At 43.2% G+C, this 16,545-nt stretch overlaps 1 protein-coding gene and 1 long non-coding RNA gene across 2 annotated transcripts in view; both read right to left on the reverse strand.

Annotated features, from left to right (window-relative positions):
- Window positions 1-7,830: 7,830 nt before the first annotated feature.
- Window positions 7,831-9,487, reverse strand: LOC115175196 (uncharacterized). The gene is made up of 2 exons (XR_003871932.1): window positions 8,493-9,487; window positions 7,831-8,442 (listed from the first exon to the last, which is right to left on the reverse strand). It is a non-coding gene; the product is annotated as an uncharacterized LOC115175196 (long non-coding RNA).
- Window positions 9,488-10,794: 1,307 nt separating this feature from the next.
- Window positions 10,795-16,545, reverse strand: part of LOC115175197 (runt-related transcription factor 2) — a 51,085-nt gene continuing 45,334 nt past the window's right edge. The window contains exon 4 of the mRNA XM_029734447.1: window positions 10,795-11,314. Coding sequence (XP_029590307.1) covers window positions 10,833-11,314 — 482 coding nt within the window. The 3' untranslated portion in view covers window positions 10,795-10,832. The remainder of the gene's footprint in view (window positions 11,315-16,545) is intronic.

Genomic DNA, 16,545 nt, shown 5'->3' on the forward strand with positions numbered 1-16,545 from the left:
GAAAGGCCAAAAACCTAGGAAGAAACCTAGAGAGGAACCAGGCTATGAGGGGTGGCCAGTCCTCTTCTGGCTGTGCCGGGTGGATATTATAACAGAACATAGTCAAGATGTTAAAATGTTCGTAAATGACCAGCATGGTCAAATAATAATAATCATAGTAATTGTCGAGGGTGCAACAAGCACGTCCGGTGAACAGGTCAGGGTTCCGTAGCCGCAGGCAGAACAGTTGAAACTGGAGCAGCAGCATGGCCAGGTGGACTGGGGACAGCAAGGAGTCATCATGCCAGGTAGTCCTAGGGCTCAGGTCCTCCGAGAGAAAGAAAGAAAGAAAGAAAGAGAGAATTAGAGAGAGCATATTTACATTCACACAGGACACCGGATAAGACAAGAGAATACTCCAGATGTAACAGACTGACCCTAGCCCCCCGACACATAAACTACTGCAGCATAAATACTGGAGGCTGAGACAGGAGGGATCAGAAGACACTGTGGCCCCATCCGATGATACCCCCGGACAGGGCCAAACAGGCAGGATATAACCCCACCCACTTTGCCAAAGCACAGCCCCCCACACCACTAGAGGGATATCTACAACCACCAACTTACCGTCCGAAGACAAGGCCGAGTATAGCCCACAAAGATGTCCGCCACGGCACAACCCAAGGGGGGGGCGCCAACCCAGACAGGAAGACCACGTCAGTGGCTCAACCTACTCAAGTGACGCACCCCTCCCATGGACGGCATGGAAGAACACCAGTAAGTCAGTGACTCAGCCCCTGTAAAAGGGTTAGAGGCAGAGAATCCCAGTGGGAAGAGGGGAACCGACAAGGCAGAGACAGCAAGGGCGGTTCGTTGCTCCAGCCTTTCCGTTCACCTTCACACTCCTGGGCCAGACTATACTTAATCATAGGACCTACTGAAGAGATAAGTCTTCAGTAAAGACTTAAAGGTTGAGACTGAGTCTGCGTCTCTCACATGGGTAGGCAGACCATTCCATAAAAATGGAGCTCTATAGGAGAAAGCCCTACCTCCAGCCGTTTGCTTAGAAATTCTAGGGACAATTAGGAGGCCTGCGTCTTGTGACCGTAGCGTACGTGTAGGTATGTACGGCAGGACCAAATCGGAAAGATAGGTAGGAGCAAGCCCATGTAATGCTTTGTAGGTTAGCAGTAAAACCTTGAAATCAGCCCTTGCCTTAACAGGAAGCCAGTGTAGGGAAGCTAGCACTGGAGTAATATGATCAAATTTTTTGGTTCTAGTCAGGATTCTAGCAGCCGTATTTAGCACTAACTGAAGTTTGTTTAGTGCTTTATCCGGGTAGCCGGAAAGTAGAGCATTGCAGTAGTCGAGCCTAGAAGTAACAAAAGCATGGATTAATTTTTCTGCGTCATTTTTGGACAGAAAGTTTCTGATTTTTGCAATGTTACGTAGATGGAAAAAAGCTGTCCTTGAAGCAGTCTTGATATGTTCTTCAAAAGAGAGATCAAGTCAAACATCCGAGTTCAGGAAAAAGAGCCGAACTTCCCATCTCTGCTGTGTTACCTGGTCACCTGACCACCTCTGTGATGAGGAGTCAGTGTTAACTCAGCCACCTGACGACTTGTTGAATCTAACCAAAACTGAAGCAGAGTTTGTGTTGCACATTCTTGCAAAGTGAAATTGCAACCACAGGCCTCTGTCAACAATGCAGGCCTCTGTCAGCAATGCAGGTCTCTGTCAGCAATGCAGGCCTCTGTCAGCAATGCAGGTCTCTGTCAGCAATGCAGGCCTCTGTCAGCAATGCAGACCTCTGTCAGCAATGCAGGCCTCCGTCAGCAATGCAGGCCTCCGTCAGCAATGCAGGCCTCCGTCAGCAATGCAGGCCTCCGTCAGCAATGCAGGCCTCTGTCAGCAATGCAGGCCTCTGTCAGCAATGCAGACCTCTGTCAGCAATGCAAGCCTCTGTCAGCAATGCAGGCCTCTGTCAGCAATGCAGGCCTCCGTCAGCAATGCCAACTGTGCTGTTGGCACTGAAACTTGATTAACCTTTAACATTAACATCAAAAGCAATGAAGAATGGATTCAGTGAACACAAAGCCTCAAAGAAAAGCCCAGAATGTCCAGCTGCCATTTGAGAGGGACCTGACAAGTAAATTTAGGAAGAAGAATGGAATCAGAAACTTCTCATGAGGATCAACACAGCATAGAGGAGGCTGCAACTCTTCTATATTGTAAGATACAACCTTTTTGGCCCTGGCTGCCGTGCAATAATTATTTATTTATTTGTTAAACTATGAAGCACGTAAGAATCTTTGATAGCCTAGTGGTGCTTATTCTGTCAGGCTGATCTGTGCATGTTGGTTAGGCATGATATAGGTATGATGTGTAGGCCTAAAGCAGCTACTGCTGTGTTTTGGGGTGTACGGTACGAGTCAAAAGTTTGGACACACCTACTCATTCCAGGGTTTTTCTTTATTTTTACTATTTTCTACATTGTTGAATAATAGTGAAGACATCAAAACTATGAAATAACACATATGGAATCATTTAGTAACATATAGAATCATATGGAATCATGTAGAATCATGTAGAATCATGTAGTAACATGTAGAATCATATGGAATCATGTAGAATCATATGGAATCATGTAGTAACCAAAAAGGTGTTAAACAAATCAAAATATTATTATATTTTATATTTGAGATTTTTCAAAGTAGTCACCTTTTGTCTTGATGACAGCTTTGCACACTCTTGGCATTCTCTCAACCAGCTTCATGAGCTAGTCACCTGGAATGCATTTCAATTAACAGGTGTGCCAGCTCAAATAAGCAAAGAGAAACAACAGTCCATCATTACTTTAAGACATGAAGGTCAGTCAAGACATTTTTGCAAATGTATAAAAAAATTGAAATATCACATAAGTATTCAGACCATTTACTCAGTACTTTGTTGAAGCACCTTTGCCAGCGATTACAGCCTTGAGTTTTCTTGGGTATGACGCTACAAGCTTGGCCCACTTGTATTTGGGGAGTTTCTCCCATTCTTCTCTGCAGATCCTCTCAAGCTCTGTCAGGTTGGATGGGTCTGTCGCTGCACAGCTATTTTCAGGTATCTTCAGGAAATTCAGAGACTTGTCCCGAAGCTACTTCTGTGTCGTCTTGGCTGTGTGCTTAGGGTCATTGTCCTCTTGGAAAGTGAACCTTCGCCCCAGTCTGAGGTCCTGAGTGCTCAAGGTTCTCTCTGTACTTTGCTCCATTCATCTTTCCCTACATCCTGACTAGTCGCCCAGTCCCTGCCGCTGAAAAACATCCCCACAGCATGATGCTTCCACCACCATGCTTCACCGTAGGGATGGTGCCAGGTTTCCTCCAGACATTAAGCTTGGCATTCAGGCTGAAGAGTTCAATCTTGGTTTCATCAGACCAGAGAATCTTGTTTCTCATGGTCTGAGAGTCTGTAGGTGCCTTTTGGCAAACTCAAAGCGGGTTGTCATGTGTCTTTTACTGAGGAGTGGCTTCCATCTGGCCACTCTACCATAAAGGCCTGATTGGTGAAGTGCTGCAGAGATGGTTGTCCTTCTGGAAGGTTCTCCCATCTCCACAGAGGAACTCTGGAGCGCTGTCAGAGTGACCATCGGGTTCTTGGTCACCTCCCTCGATTGCTCACTTCTCCCACGATTGCTCAGTTTGCGTGGCGGCCAGCTCTAGGAAGAGTCTTGGTGGTTCCAATCTTCTTCCATTTAAGAATGCAGACATTTTTTGGTACCCTTCCCCAGATCTATGCCTCGACACAATCCTGTCTCGGAGCTCTACAGACAATTCCTTCAACCTCATAGCTTGGTTTTTGCTCTGACATGCACTGTCAACTGTGGGACCTTATATATAGACAGATGTGTGCCTTTCCAAATCATGCCCAATCAATTTAATTTACCAAGGATGGACTCCAATCAAGTTGTTGAAACATCTGAAGGATGATCAATGGAAACAAGAAGCATCTGAGCTCAATTTCGAGTCTCATAGCAAAAGGTCTGAATACTTATGTAAATGTATTTCTGTTTCTTATTTTTTATAAATTTGCAAAAATGTTTAAAAACCTCTTTTCACTTTGTCATTATGGGATATTGTGTGTATATTGATGAGAAATAGTTCTGATTAATCAATTTTAGAATAAGGCTGTAACATAACAAAATGTGGAAAAAAATCAATGGGTCTGAATACTGTATGGGATCATCAGATCATGATATTTTGCACTTTCAACACCGAGGCTTTGTGATTATCGAGGTGGGAGGGGTATGGAAATATCTTACAAATACTGTGAGGATCTTTATAATTCATAATGGCTGTTATTAAAACAACAGACTTTGTTGACACTGTGTGAGGTGAAGATAAAAATGACTGAGAAGCTCAGCTTATTAGTGGTGGACATGATGGTTAAGACAATCAGAAATTAGACATTCCCAAATGGGTGTTTTCCTACATTAGCGTGCAGCAGGCCAGGTACGTCCATGTGTCCCCAGGCGCTCACGCCTCTTCAACGTTATCAGAACTGCTCACATGGAACACTCCAAACAAAAGACAATGAAAATATTTACACAAAAAAAATGTAAATGTTGCTTCTCAAAAATAAACCAAAAGTTGCTTCTCAAAAGTGTAGCAGTTTGTGAACTCTGCTAACGATGTTTACACTAAATGACCTAGTTAATACATGCAGTAACAGACGTGTTAATTGTAACCAAATGATGGGAATTAACAGTACATTTAATAGAGATTACGTTTCAAATTTTTTTATTTAACCTTTATTTAACAATTCAGTTAATGACGGCCTAACCCAGACGACGCTGGGCCAATTGGAATCCCAATCACGGCCAGAAGTGTTACAGGCTGGATTCGAACCAGGGACTGTAGTGATACCTCTTGCACTGAGATGCAGTGCCTTAGACCGCTGCGTCACTCGCAGAGGTCTAAGGCATTAACCTGTTAGGGATAGGGGGCAGTATTTTCACGGCCGGATAAAAAACTTACCCAATTTAATCTGGTTACTACTCCTGCCCAGAAACTAGAATATGCATATAATTAGTAGATTTAGATAGAAAACACTCTAAACTTTCTAAAACTGTTTGAATGGTGTCTGTGAGTATAACAGAACTCATATGACAGGCCAACACCTGAGAAGATTCTATACAGGAAGTGCCCTGTCTGACAATTTGTTCTCCTAAGGCATTAATGGGAATTGATCAAAATAAACAATGAATGCGGGAGACAGTCTGAACTGTTACATCATCGTGTAAGTCTCTGTGTCCTGTGAACACAAACACACATAGTCACTGTTCTATTACCAATGCCAGTCAGGATAGGTCATATCTGACACACAAACAGGTACTATGTTGAAGTTTGAACAGGTCAGACTAAACCTACCTAATTCTGGTATCCCCATTCACGACCTTTGGTGAGCAGGCAAGCGGTGAGGCTGGAGGTGAGGCTGGAGGTGAGGTCTTTGCCAGAGCTCCGTTGATGGGCAAAGCAGTGTAAATCAGCTCCAGGCCCCCCATCAAATATGCTGGTCGGTCACACACACACACGCACGCACGCACACGCACACACACACACGCTCACACACACACACGCACGCACGCACACGCACACACACACACGCTCACACACACACTGGTTACATTATCAGTGGTGGATATGATTTTATCCTTGTAGACAGTTGATGTGATTACCATCTTGTGCTCGAAAACCTTAATTAAATGTTAACTGCAAAGTAGGCTTACCTGACAGAGAGTATATCATGAATAAGTACATCATTTGTATCTATTACTTGTTATTTGCGAACTTTGCCGTGAAATGAGCAGTACAGAACCATCGCTAGACCGGCACATTCCTCACTCCCTCAGATGTGCAATTCACGGGAATTACAGAAAACAATCAACATTTGTTCGTTTTCTTCCAGGCCTAATAAAAAAAATGGTATTCAGATGTGATTCACGGCTCAGAACATCCAACTTCAACTTTAGTTGGTTTTAAGGTCGCTCTTTATTCTAATTTGAAGATGGAGCCGACAGACACACTTTTTGCACTTTTTGCAAACTAGAAACCACATATCCCGAGGCTGCATTTATTGTAGCTGGGGATTTTAACAAAGTAAACTTGAGAAAAACGCAACCGAAGTTATATCAACACATTGCCTGTAATACTCACACATCAAAAACTCTCGGCCGTTGTTACTCCCTCTTCCGGGATGGCTATAAGGCCCACCCCCTCCCTCCCTTCGACAAATCAGATCATGACTCCATCTTGCTCCTACCTTCCTATAGGAAGAAACTCAAACAGGAATACCCGTGCTAAGGTCTATTCAACACTGGTCTGACCAATCGGAATCCATGCTTCAAGATTGTTTTGATCACACGGACTGGGATATGTTCCGGGTAGCCTCAGATAATAACATTGATGTATACACGGACACAGTGACTGAGTTCATCAGGAAATGTATAGGGAATGTTGTTCCCACTTTGACTACTAAAACCTACCCAAACCAGAAACCATGGATAGGTGGCAGGGTTTACACAAAACTGAAAGAGGCAACCAATATTTTATTTTTAGATGTGGGTGAATTATTAGATACTACTGCACTGTTGGAGCTGGGAACACAAGCATTTAGTTAGATACTACTGTTGGAGCTGGGAACACAAGCATTTAGTTAGATACTACTGTTGGAGCTAGAAACACAAGCATTTAGTTAGATATTACTGCACTGTTGGAGCTGGAAACACAAGCATTTAGTTAGATATTACTGTTGGAGCTGGGAACACAAGCATTTAGTTAGATATTACTGCACTGTTGGAGCTGGGAACACAAGCATTTAGTTAGATACTACTGTTGGAGCTAGAAACACAAGCATTTAGTTAGATATTACTGCACTGTTGGAGCTGGGAACACAAGCATTTAGTTAGATATTACTGCACTGTTGGAGCTGGGAACACAAGCATTTAGTTAGATATTACTGTACTGTTGGAGCTGGGAACATAAGCATTTAGTTAGATATTACTGCACTGTTGGAGCTGGGAACACAAGCATTTAGTTAGATATTACTGTTAGAGCTGGGAACACAAGCATTTAGTTAGATATTACTGTACTGTTGGAGCTGGGAACACAAGCATTTAGTTAGATATTACTGTTGGAGCTGGGAACACAAGCATTTAGTTAGATATTACTGTACTGTTGGAGCTAGGAACACAAGCATTTAGTTAGATATTACTGCACTGTTGGAGCTAGGAACACAAGCATTTAGTTAGATATTACTGCTGGAGCTGGGAACACAAGCATTTAGTTAGATACTACTGTACTGTTGGAGCTGGGAACACAAGCATTTAGTTAGATATTACTGTTGGAGCTGGGAACACAAGCATTTAGTTAGATACTACTGTTGGAGCTGGGAACACAAGCATTTAGTTAGATACTACTGCACTGTTGGAGCTGGGAACACAAGTATTTCTCTACATCCGCAATAACATCTGCTAAATATGTGTATGTGACCAATACAATTTGATTTGATTTAGACCATATATCTGATGCTGTCAAAAAGAGTGACATGCCATACTGTTTAGTTTTTTTTACCAGACAGGCAAACATATGATCAATATTTCAAATAAATGATCAATATTTAAGTCTATTTAGTCAGCTATTGTCTCATCTATCGCCACTGAAAAACAGGTGTTTGACTAATATTTTTGTCACTATTTTTGTTGACAAAATTAAAGCTGGATACTGTGGTCGGATGCCCAAAACAGAAAATAACAACAGCAAAATAAGAAATAAACTCAAAGACAAAACAGATTTTTCATCCAGAATATTTTTTTTTTTTTTTACAAATGTCAAACATCAGATTATTAATTCATTCATTCATAAAATGAAAAGTAAAATAAATAAAATGTTTTTGAGACACCAAGACATATTATTCAGAAAGTCATCTGTAGTACATCAGACCAGAACGACGATGGTTTCAGGGAAGTAACAGGTTGTTATCGGGGCTGCTGTAAATCTAATCAAAATATAATGATTTAATATAGTAACATAAATGTGAACAGGGTTACACAATTACAGAAACTTTCCCCCAAATCCCCTGGCTTTACAGAAATTCAGACTGGAGGATTCCCATATTTCCTGTTTATTCCCTCATAATTGTAGTCATTTTACAAACAGTATTCCTGGAAAATCCAGGGGAGTTTTGGGAAAGTTACCAGAATTTTTAAAATCCTATATGTGACTGTTAATGTAGATGGTGTACGTGGCTGATACTACATTGTAAATCAAGTCATGAATAGGGTATAGTATCATCAACAACTATATTTAGGTTTGACGAGCTACCGTACGATGGTGTGTTGTATTGCGGACACAAAAAAGACCTGGGTAGATCCACCAGGATGTAACAATAAAACAGGGATACTTTGGGATACCTGTCTACCTGTATAGAAGAAAACAATAAAACAGGGATACTTTGGGATACCTGTCTACCTGTGTAAACTGCAAGAAGATCAGTAGCTCATGTACAGTATAGACATCGCAAACAGATTCAACCTGACAAAATACTCCACGGTAAAAACATATAAAGTAAAAGCATGTCTAGGGTCAGAGTCGATTTGTCAGGTTGTCATCGTACATGCTGTTGCTGTATTGTCGTGCTGTATGAATTCAGATTCTGGTGTTTTTATAATCTGTAATCTAGTGTGTCATTGCTTTTTTACGCGTTCAGATTAAATTATTATTGTTTTACAGAGGAAGTAGCTTGTTTCGTTTATCTTTGGAGAGGAATTTTAAATGTATAAACATATTTAAGAAAAACAATATTAGGGTAAAACTATTGTTTTAAAATAATTTCACTTAAACGACCAATGAAAAAGACGGTTAACGGAATCATATAGATGCATACAAATATTCAGAATACAGAATTCTACCACTCAAGGTTTAAAATACATTACATAATTTATGGCTTCATAAGTTAAAACTCCTCAACCCACATCTTTTCACCAATAATATACAATTTAAATTAATTGATTTAAAATGAGCATATAGACATTTTAAAGCAAACTTTGTTCACACCACCACATCGCAACACAGCTGTTACTCTCATCTTCACCATGGTAACATACTGTACGTGTTCCTGTCCTCTTTTGCTACTCAGTGCTTGTCCTGCTGTATTGTCCTGTTGTATTGTCCTGCTGTATTGTCCTGCTGTATTGTCCTGTTGTATTGTCCTGCTGTATTGTCCTGCTGTATTGTCCTGCTGTATTGTCCTGTTGTATTGTCCTGCTGTATTGTCCTGTTTTATAGTCCTGTTTTATAGTCCTGTTGTATTGTCCTGCTGTATTGTCCTGCTGTATTGTCCAGCTGTATTGTCCTGCTGTATTGTCCTGCTGTATTGTCCTGCTGTATTGTCCTGTTTTATAGTCCTGTTGTATTGTCCAGCTGTATTGTCCTGCTGTATTGTCCTGTTGTATTGTCCTGTTGTATTGTCCTGCTGTATTGTCCTGCTGTATTGTCCTGTTGTATTGTCCTGCTGTATTGTCCTGCTGTATTGTCCTGCTGTATTGTCCTGCTGTATTGTCCTGTTGTATTGTCCTGCTGTATTGTCCTGTTTTATAGTCCTGTTGTATTGTCCTGCTGTATTGTCCAGCTGTATTGTCCTGCTGTATTGTCCTGTTTTATAGTTCTGTTGTATTGTCCAGCTGTATTGTCCTGTTGTATTGTCCTGCTGTATTGTCCTGCTGTATTGTCCTGCTGTATTGTCCTGTTTTATAGTCCTGCTGTATTGTCCTGCTGTATTGTCCTGTTGTATTGTCCTGCTGTATTGTCCTGTTGTATTGTCCTGTTGTATTGTCCTGCTGTATTGTCCTGCTGTATTGTCCAGCTGTATTGTCCTGCTGTATTGTCCTGTTGTATTGTCCTGTTTTATAGTCCAGCTGTATTGTCCTGTTTTATAGTCCTGCTGTATTGTCCTGTTGTATAGTCCAGTTGTATTGTCCTGTTGTATTGTCCTGCTGTATTGTCCTGTTGTATTGTCCAGCTGTATTGTCCTGCTGTATTGTCCTGTTGTATTGTCCTGTTTTATAGTCCAGCTGTATTGTCCTGTTGTATTGTCCTGCTGTATTGTCCTGTTGAATTGTCCTGCTGTATTGTCCTGTTGAATTGTCCTGCTGTATTGTCCTGTTGTATTGTCCTGCTGTATTGTCCTGCTGTATTGTCCTGTTGTATTGTCCTGCTGTATTGTCCTGCTGTATTGTCCTGCTGTATTGTCCTGCTGTATTGTCCTGCTGTATTGTCCTGTTGTATTGTCCAGCTGTATTGTCCTGTTGTATTGTCCTGCTGTATTGTCCAGCTGTATTGTCCTGTTGTATTGTCCAGCTGTATTGTCCTGTTGTATTGTCCTGTTGTATTGTCCTGTTGTATTGTCCTGCTGTATTGTCCTGTTGTATTGTCCTGTTGTATTGTCCTGTTGTATTGTCCTGCTGTATTGTCCTGTTGTATTGTCCTGCTGTATTGTCCTAGTACAACAACATACTCAGCTAAAAGCCTTATACAAATACAAATACTACACAAAACAAGCTGTCTGCTACAAATAGCCTGAAGCGTTGTCCCGTAAATTGTGGATGATACTGGAGAATTGCTGCTTTTTAATCAGATGTCAAAAATTGATTTGAAAGGTTTTGTGCTTTAAAACCATGACAATAGTTTACGTTGCCTTCTTCTCCTCTCCTCATCCTCCTCCTCCTCCTCTCCTCCTCTTCATCCACCTCTCCTCCTCCTCTTCATCCTCCTCTCCATCCTCTTCTTCCTCCTTTCATCTCCCTTTTCTCCTCAGTAAGGTCTCCAGACAGCTTCATCCATGCGTCCCCCAGCAGGGTTGAGAACGGTTGGGGAGTTGCTGTGGCTCCCATCTCCTTCCACCCCTCCATCTGCCTGGCTGGGCAGGTTAGGGTTAACCAGGGAGCTACCGGTGGAGGCGCTGGTGGAGGGAGGAACCATTCTGGAGGGGGAGCGGTCCCCCCCGGGAACCATGGAGAACTGGTACGACCCAGAGGATGCTCCATAGTAGAGATAGGGAGCGCTGCTGGTCGGGAAGGGTCCACTCTGACTCTGGGTGGAACCAGGGTAAGGAGGGGGCAGGTAGGTGTGGTAGTGGGCGGAGCCTAGCGACATGGCGGAGGTGACAGGAGGGGTGTAGGTAAAAGTGGTGGGGTAGTGCATTCTGGGACTGGAGAAACCAGACTCCGTCAGAGAGGAGAGACCCGGGAACTGACGCTCAAACTGACCTGGAAACGGACTGAGATCTGACGAACCTAGAGAGAGAGACGGAGAGGGAGAGAGGGAGAACCCTGTTTTAAAAAAAACGTCATCAAAACATTGATATCGTCCCTTCATGAAAACCACATTATTGGAGTATTGACAGTATGTTTCCTTTATTCATGTCGTCCCTTAAAGATCAGAAATATATTTTACAATCTATTCTGACGACCGGTGCCAAGACAACAGCAAACTACTACATTATATTTACTGTATTACTCCAAACCTCAACAGTAGAAAATCGAATAGTCCATTAACATTATTGAACATGTTCACGGAGTTGGTCGGATGTGATACCAAGAACAGAAATGAAATGTTAAATGACTAGATACCTGTACAGTATGTAATGAACAGATACCTGTACAGTATGTAATGAACAGATACCTGTACAGTATGTAATGTGTGTGTTTGTGTGTTATGAACATAAATATAAACACAACAGGTAAAGTGTTGGTCCCATGTTTCATGAGCTGAAATAAAAGATCCCTGAAATGTTCCCTACGCACAAAAACACTTTCTCAAAAGAAATCAAAAGATTTCTCAAAAATGTTGTAAACAAATTAGTTTTAGATAATCGTCAGTAAGTCCAACCGGCCTCACAACCGCAGAACACGTGTAACTAGTGGGGGGGAGTCCCCAATTCTCATACTTGAGAAAAATTAAAGATACCTTCATATAAAATGACTCAAGTAAAAGTGAGTCACCCAGTGAAATACTATTTGAGTAAAACTCTAAAAGTATTTGGTTTGAAATATACTTAAGTATCAAAAGTAAAAATATGAATCATTTCAAATTCCTTATATAAAGCAAACCACATGGCACCATTTTCTTGTTTTTTAATGTATGGATAACCAGGGGCACACTCCAACACTCAGACATTAATTACAAACAAAGCATGTGTGTTTAGTGAGTCCTCCAGATCAGAGGCAGTAGGATGACCAGGGATGTTCTCTGTTTAGTGAGTCCTCCAGATCAGGCAGTAGAGATGACCAGGGATGTTCTCTGCTTAGTGAGTCCTCCAGATCAGAGGCAGTAGGGATGACCAGGGATGTTCTCTGTTTAGTGAGTCCTCCAGATCAGAGGCAGTAGAGATGACCAGGGATGTTCTCTGTTTAGTGAGTCCTCCAGATCAGGGGGGGCAGTAGAGATGACCAGGGATGTTCTCTGTTTAGTGAGTCCTCCAGATCAGAGGCAGTAGGGATGACCAGGGATGTTCTCTGTTTAGTGAGTCCTCCAGATCAGAGGCAGTAGGGATGACCAGGGATGTTCTCTGTTTAGTGAGTCCTCCAGATCAGAGGCAGTAGGGATGACCAGGGATGTTCTCTGTTTAGTGAGTCCTCCAGATCAGAGGCAGTAGAGATGACCAGGGATGTCCTCTGTTTAGTGAGTCCTCCAGATCAGGGGGGGCAGTAGGGATGACCAGGGATGTTCTCTGTTTAGTGAATCCTCCAGATCAGAGGCAGTAGGGATGACCAGGGATGTTCTCTGTTTAGTGAGTCCTCCAGATCAGAGACAGTAGGGATGACCAGGGATGTTCTCTGTTTAGTGAGTCCTCCAGATCAGAGGCAGTAGGGATGACCAGGGATGTTCTCTGTTTAGTGAGTCCGTCAGATCAGAGGCAGTAGGGATGACCAGGGATGTTCTCTGTTTAGTGAGTCCTCCAGATCAGAGGCAGCAGGGATGACCAGGGATGTTCTCTGTTTAGTGAGTCCTCCAGATCAGAGACAGTAGGGATGACCAGGGATGTTCTCTGTTTAGTGAGTCCTCCAGATCAGAGGCAGTAGGGATGACCAGGGATGTTCTCTTGATAAGTGTGTGAATTGGACCATTTTCCTGTCAAAATGTAACGAGGACTTTTGGTTGTCAGGGAAAATGTAAGGAGTAAAAAGTACATTATCTCCTTTAGGAATGTTGTGAAGTAAAAGTTGTAAAAAATATAAGTAGTAAAGTACAGATACCCCCCAAAAAACTACTTAAGTAGTACTTTCAAGTATTTTTACTTAAGTACTTTACACCACTGCGTATAACCACGCCATCCCAGCGCCTTCACATCCGGCTGCTTCACCTGCGGGTGCGTTTGAGACCAGCCACCTGGACAGCTGATCAAACTTTGGGTTTACACAACTGAAGAATTCCTGCTCAAACTGTTAGACAACAACTTGACACAGCCATTGAAGAGGAGCGTGAACACAGCCATTGAAGAGGAGCGTGACGACATTCCACAGGCCACAATCAACAGCCTGATCAACTCTATGTGAAGGAGATGTGTCTCGCTGCATGAGGCAAATGGTCACACCAGATACTGACTGGTTTTCTGATCCAGGCCTCTACATCTTTTTTATTAAGGTATCTGTGACCAACAGATGCATATCTGTATCCCCAGTCATGTGAAATCCATAGATTAGGGCCTAATGAATTTTAAATCTACACATTTCTTTATATGAACTGTAACTCAGTAAAATCTTTGAAATTGTAGCACGTTATGTTTATATTTTTGTTCAGTCTAAGTACATTAGGCCCTAATCTATGGATTTCACATGACTGGGCAGGGGCACAGCCATGGGTGGGGCTGGGAAGGCATAGGCCCACCCAACTGGGGAGCCAGGCCGGCCAATCAGAATTAGTTTTTTTCTCACAAAAAGGCTTTATAACAGACAGAAACAGTTTCATCAGCTGTCTGGTTGGCTGGTCTCAGACAATCCCAGAGGTGAAGGAGCCGGATGTGGAGGTCCTGGGCTGGTGTGGTCACACGTGGTCTGCGGTTGTGAGGCCGATTAAACGTACTGCTAAATTCTCTAAAACGACGTTGGAGGTGGCTTACGGTAGAGAAATGAACATTCAATTCTCTGGCAACAGCTCTAGTGGTTCATTGCTGCAGTCAGCATGTCAATTGCACGCTCCCTCAAAGCTAGAGATATCTGTGGCATTGTGTTGTGTGATAAAACTGAACATTTTAGAGTGGCCTTTTATTGTCCACAGCACAAGGTGCACCTGTGTTATGATTATACTGTTTAAGCAGCTTCTTGATATGCCACACCTGTCAGGTGGATGGATTATCTTGGCAAAGGAGAAACACTCCTTTGGAACCTTTCTGGGATCTTTTATTTCAGCTCATAGGGTCATAGGTCAACACACGGTCATAGGTTCAGCTCATGAAACATGGGACCAACACTTTAAATGTTGAGTTTATATTTTTGTTGTGTGTGTTTTAGTGTGTGTTGATGTCTCTGTGTTGATGCCTCTGTGCTGATGTCTCTGTGCTGATGTCTCTGATGTCTCTGTGCTGATGTCTCTGTGCTGATGTCTCTGTGCTGATGTCTCTGTGTGCTGATGTCTCTGTGTGCTGATGTCTCTGTGTGCTGATGTCTCTGTGTGCTGATGTCTCTGTGTTGATGTCTCTGTGCTGATGCCTCTGTGCTGATGTCTCTGTGTGCTGATGTCTCTGTGCTGATGTCTCTGTGCTGATGTCTCTGTGCTGATGTCTTTGTGTGCTGATGTCTCTGTGCTGATGTCTCTGTGTGCTGATGTCTCTGTGTGCTGATGTCTCTGTGTGCTGATGTCTCTGTGCTGATGTCTCTGTGTGTGTGTGTGTGTCTGCATGTTTGTGTGTCAGTGTATGTTTAAGCCTGTGCAGTGTGTGTGGATGGTGTGTGTGTGTGTGTGTGTGTGTGTGTGTGTGTGTGTGTGTGTGTGTGTGTGTGTGTGTGTGTGTGTGTGTGTGTGTGTGTGTGTATTGATGAACATAAAGAGTAGTAGTGTGGATGACTGAGGAGGGCCCATGTGGAACCAATTTGAGCAGGAACAGTTTCCATGGAGCCTTAATGAGGCAGGAGCTGCTCTGATGTGGCTCCTCTCCTCCCTCCCTCCCTCCCTCCCTCCCTCCCTCCCTCCCTCCCTCCCTCCCTCCCTCCCTCCCTCCCTCCCTCCTCTCCTCCCCTCCCTCCCTCCCTCCCTCCCTCTCCTCCCCTCCCTCCCTCCCTCCTCTCCTCCTCCCTCTCCTCCCTCCCTCCCTCCCCTCCCTCCCTCTCCTCCCCTCCCTCCCTCCTCTCCTCCTCCCTCTCCTCCCTCCCTCCCTCCTCTCCTCCCCTCCCTCTCCTCCCTCCCTCCCTCCCTCCATCCCTCATCTAACACAGGCTGGTGGGAGGGAGAAAGAGGGAGGAAGGAGGGGGAGAGAGAGAGAAAGAGAATCTCTCTGCTCCTTCTGTCTGTCTGTCTGTCTGTCTGTCTGTCTGTCTGTCTCCATCTCAGCTTCACCTCTAACCCCTAACAGGCTGTGGTGGGCATCTAGCTGGGCCAGAGAGGTAAGGAAGAATAGGAGCGACACACACAAACATCATGCTGCTCTTATCATAAATCATAAATCCCATGGCGTCTTCTGTGTCCCCATGTCTACCAAGGGAGTGTGTGGGTGGGTGATTTTATATGGAGAAGTAACAGCGAAGCCGGAATGCTGCTAACGTCACATAACATACGATTTTAATTAGCGAATTAGTGACTGACGCCCACCAGCTCCGTTAGACTGTTCTAGAATAGAAGGTGGTGGTTCTCGATCTGTTAGACTGTTCTAGAATAGAAGGTGGTGGTTCTCGATCTGTTAGACTGTTCTAGAATAGAAGGTGGTGGTTCTCGATCTGTTAGACTGTTCTAGAATAGAAGGAGGTGGTTCTCGATCCATTAGACTGTTCTAGAATAGAAGGTGGTGGTTCTCGATCCATTAGACTGTTCTAGAATAACACGGAACCCAAACCGGCTGCTCGCGTGCGCCATCGTGTGCTGTCGTGCATACATTTATTTTGTCCCCCTACACCAAACGTGGTCACTAATTAGTAAGGAACTCCCTCACCTGGTTGTCTAAGTCACTAATTAGTAAGGAACTCCCTCACCTGGTTGTCTAGGTCTCTAATTAGTAAGGAACTCCCTCACCTGGTTGTCTAGGTCTCTAATTAGTACTATCTGTAATAAACTCCATGTTTTCTACTATCTGTAATAAACTCCATGTTTTCTACTATCTGTAATAAACTCCATGTTTTCTACTATCTGTAATAAACTCCATGTTTTCTACTATCTGTAATAAACTCCATGTTTTCTACTATCTGTAATAAACTCCATGTTTTCTACTATCTGTAATAAACTCCATGTGTTCTACTATCTGTAATAAACTCCATGTGTTTTACTATCTGTGATAAACTCACCCCTCTCAAAAAGTATCGGGTAAGAGGTAGAGACA

Source organism: Salmo trutta, chromosome 35, assembly GCF_901001165.1.
Source record: "Salmo trutta chromosome 35, fSalTru1.1, whole genome shotgun sequence".
In the NCBI taxonomy this organism is placed as follows: domain Eukaryota; kingdom Metazoa; phylum Chordata; class Actinopteri; order Salmoniformes; family Salmonidae; genus Salmo; species Salmo trutta.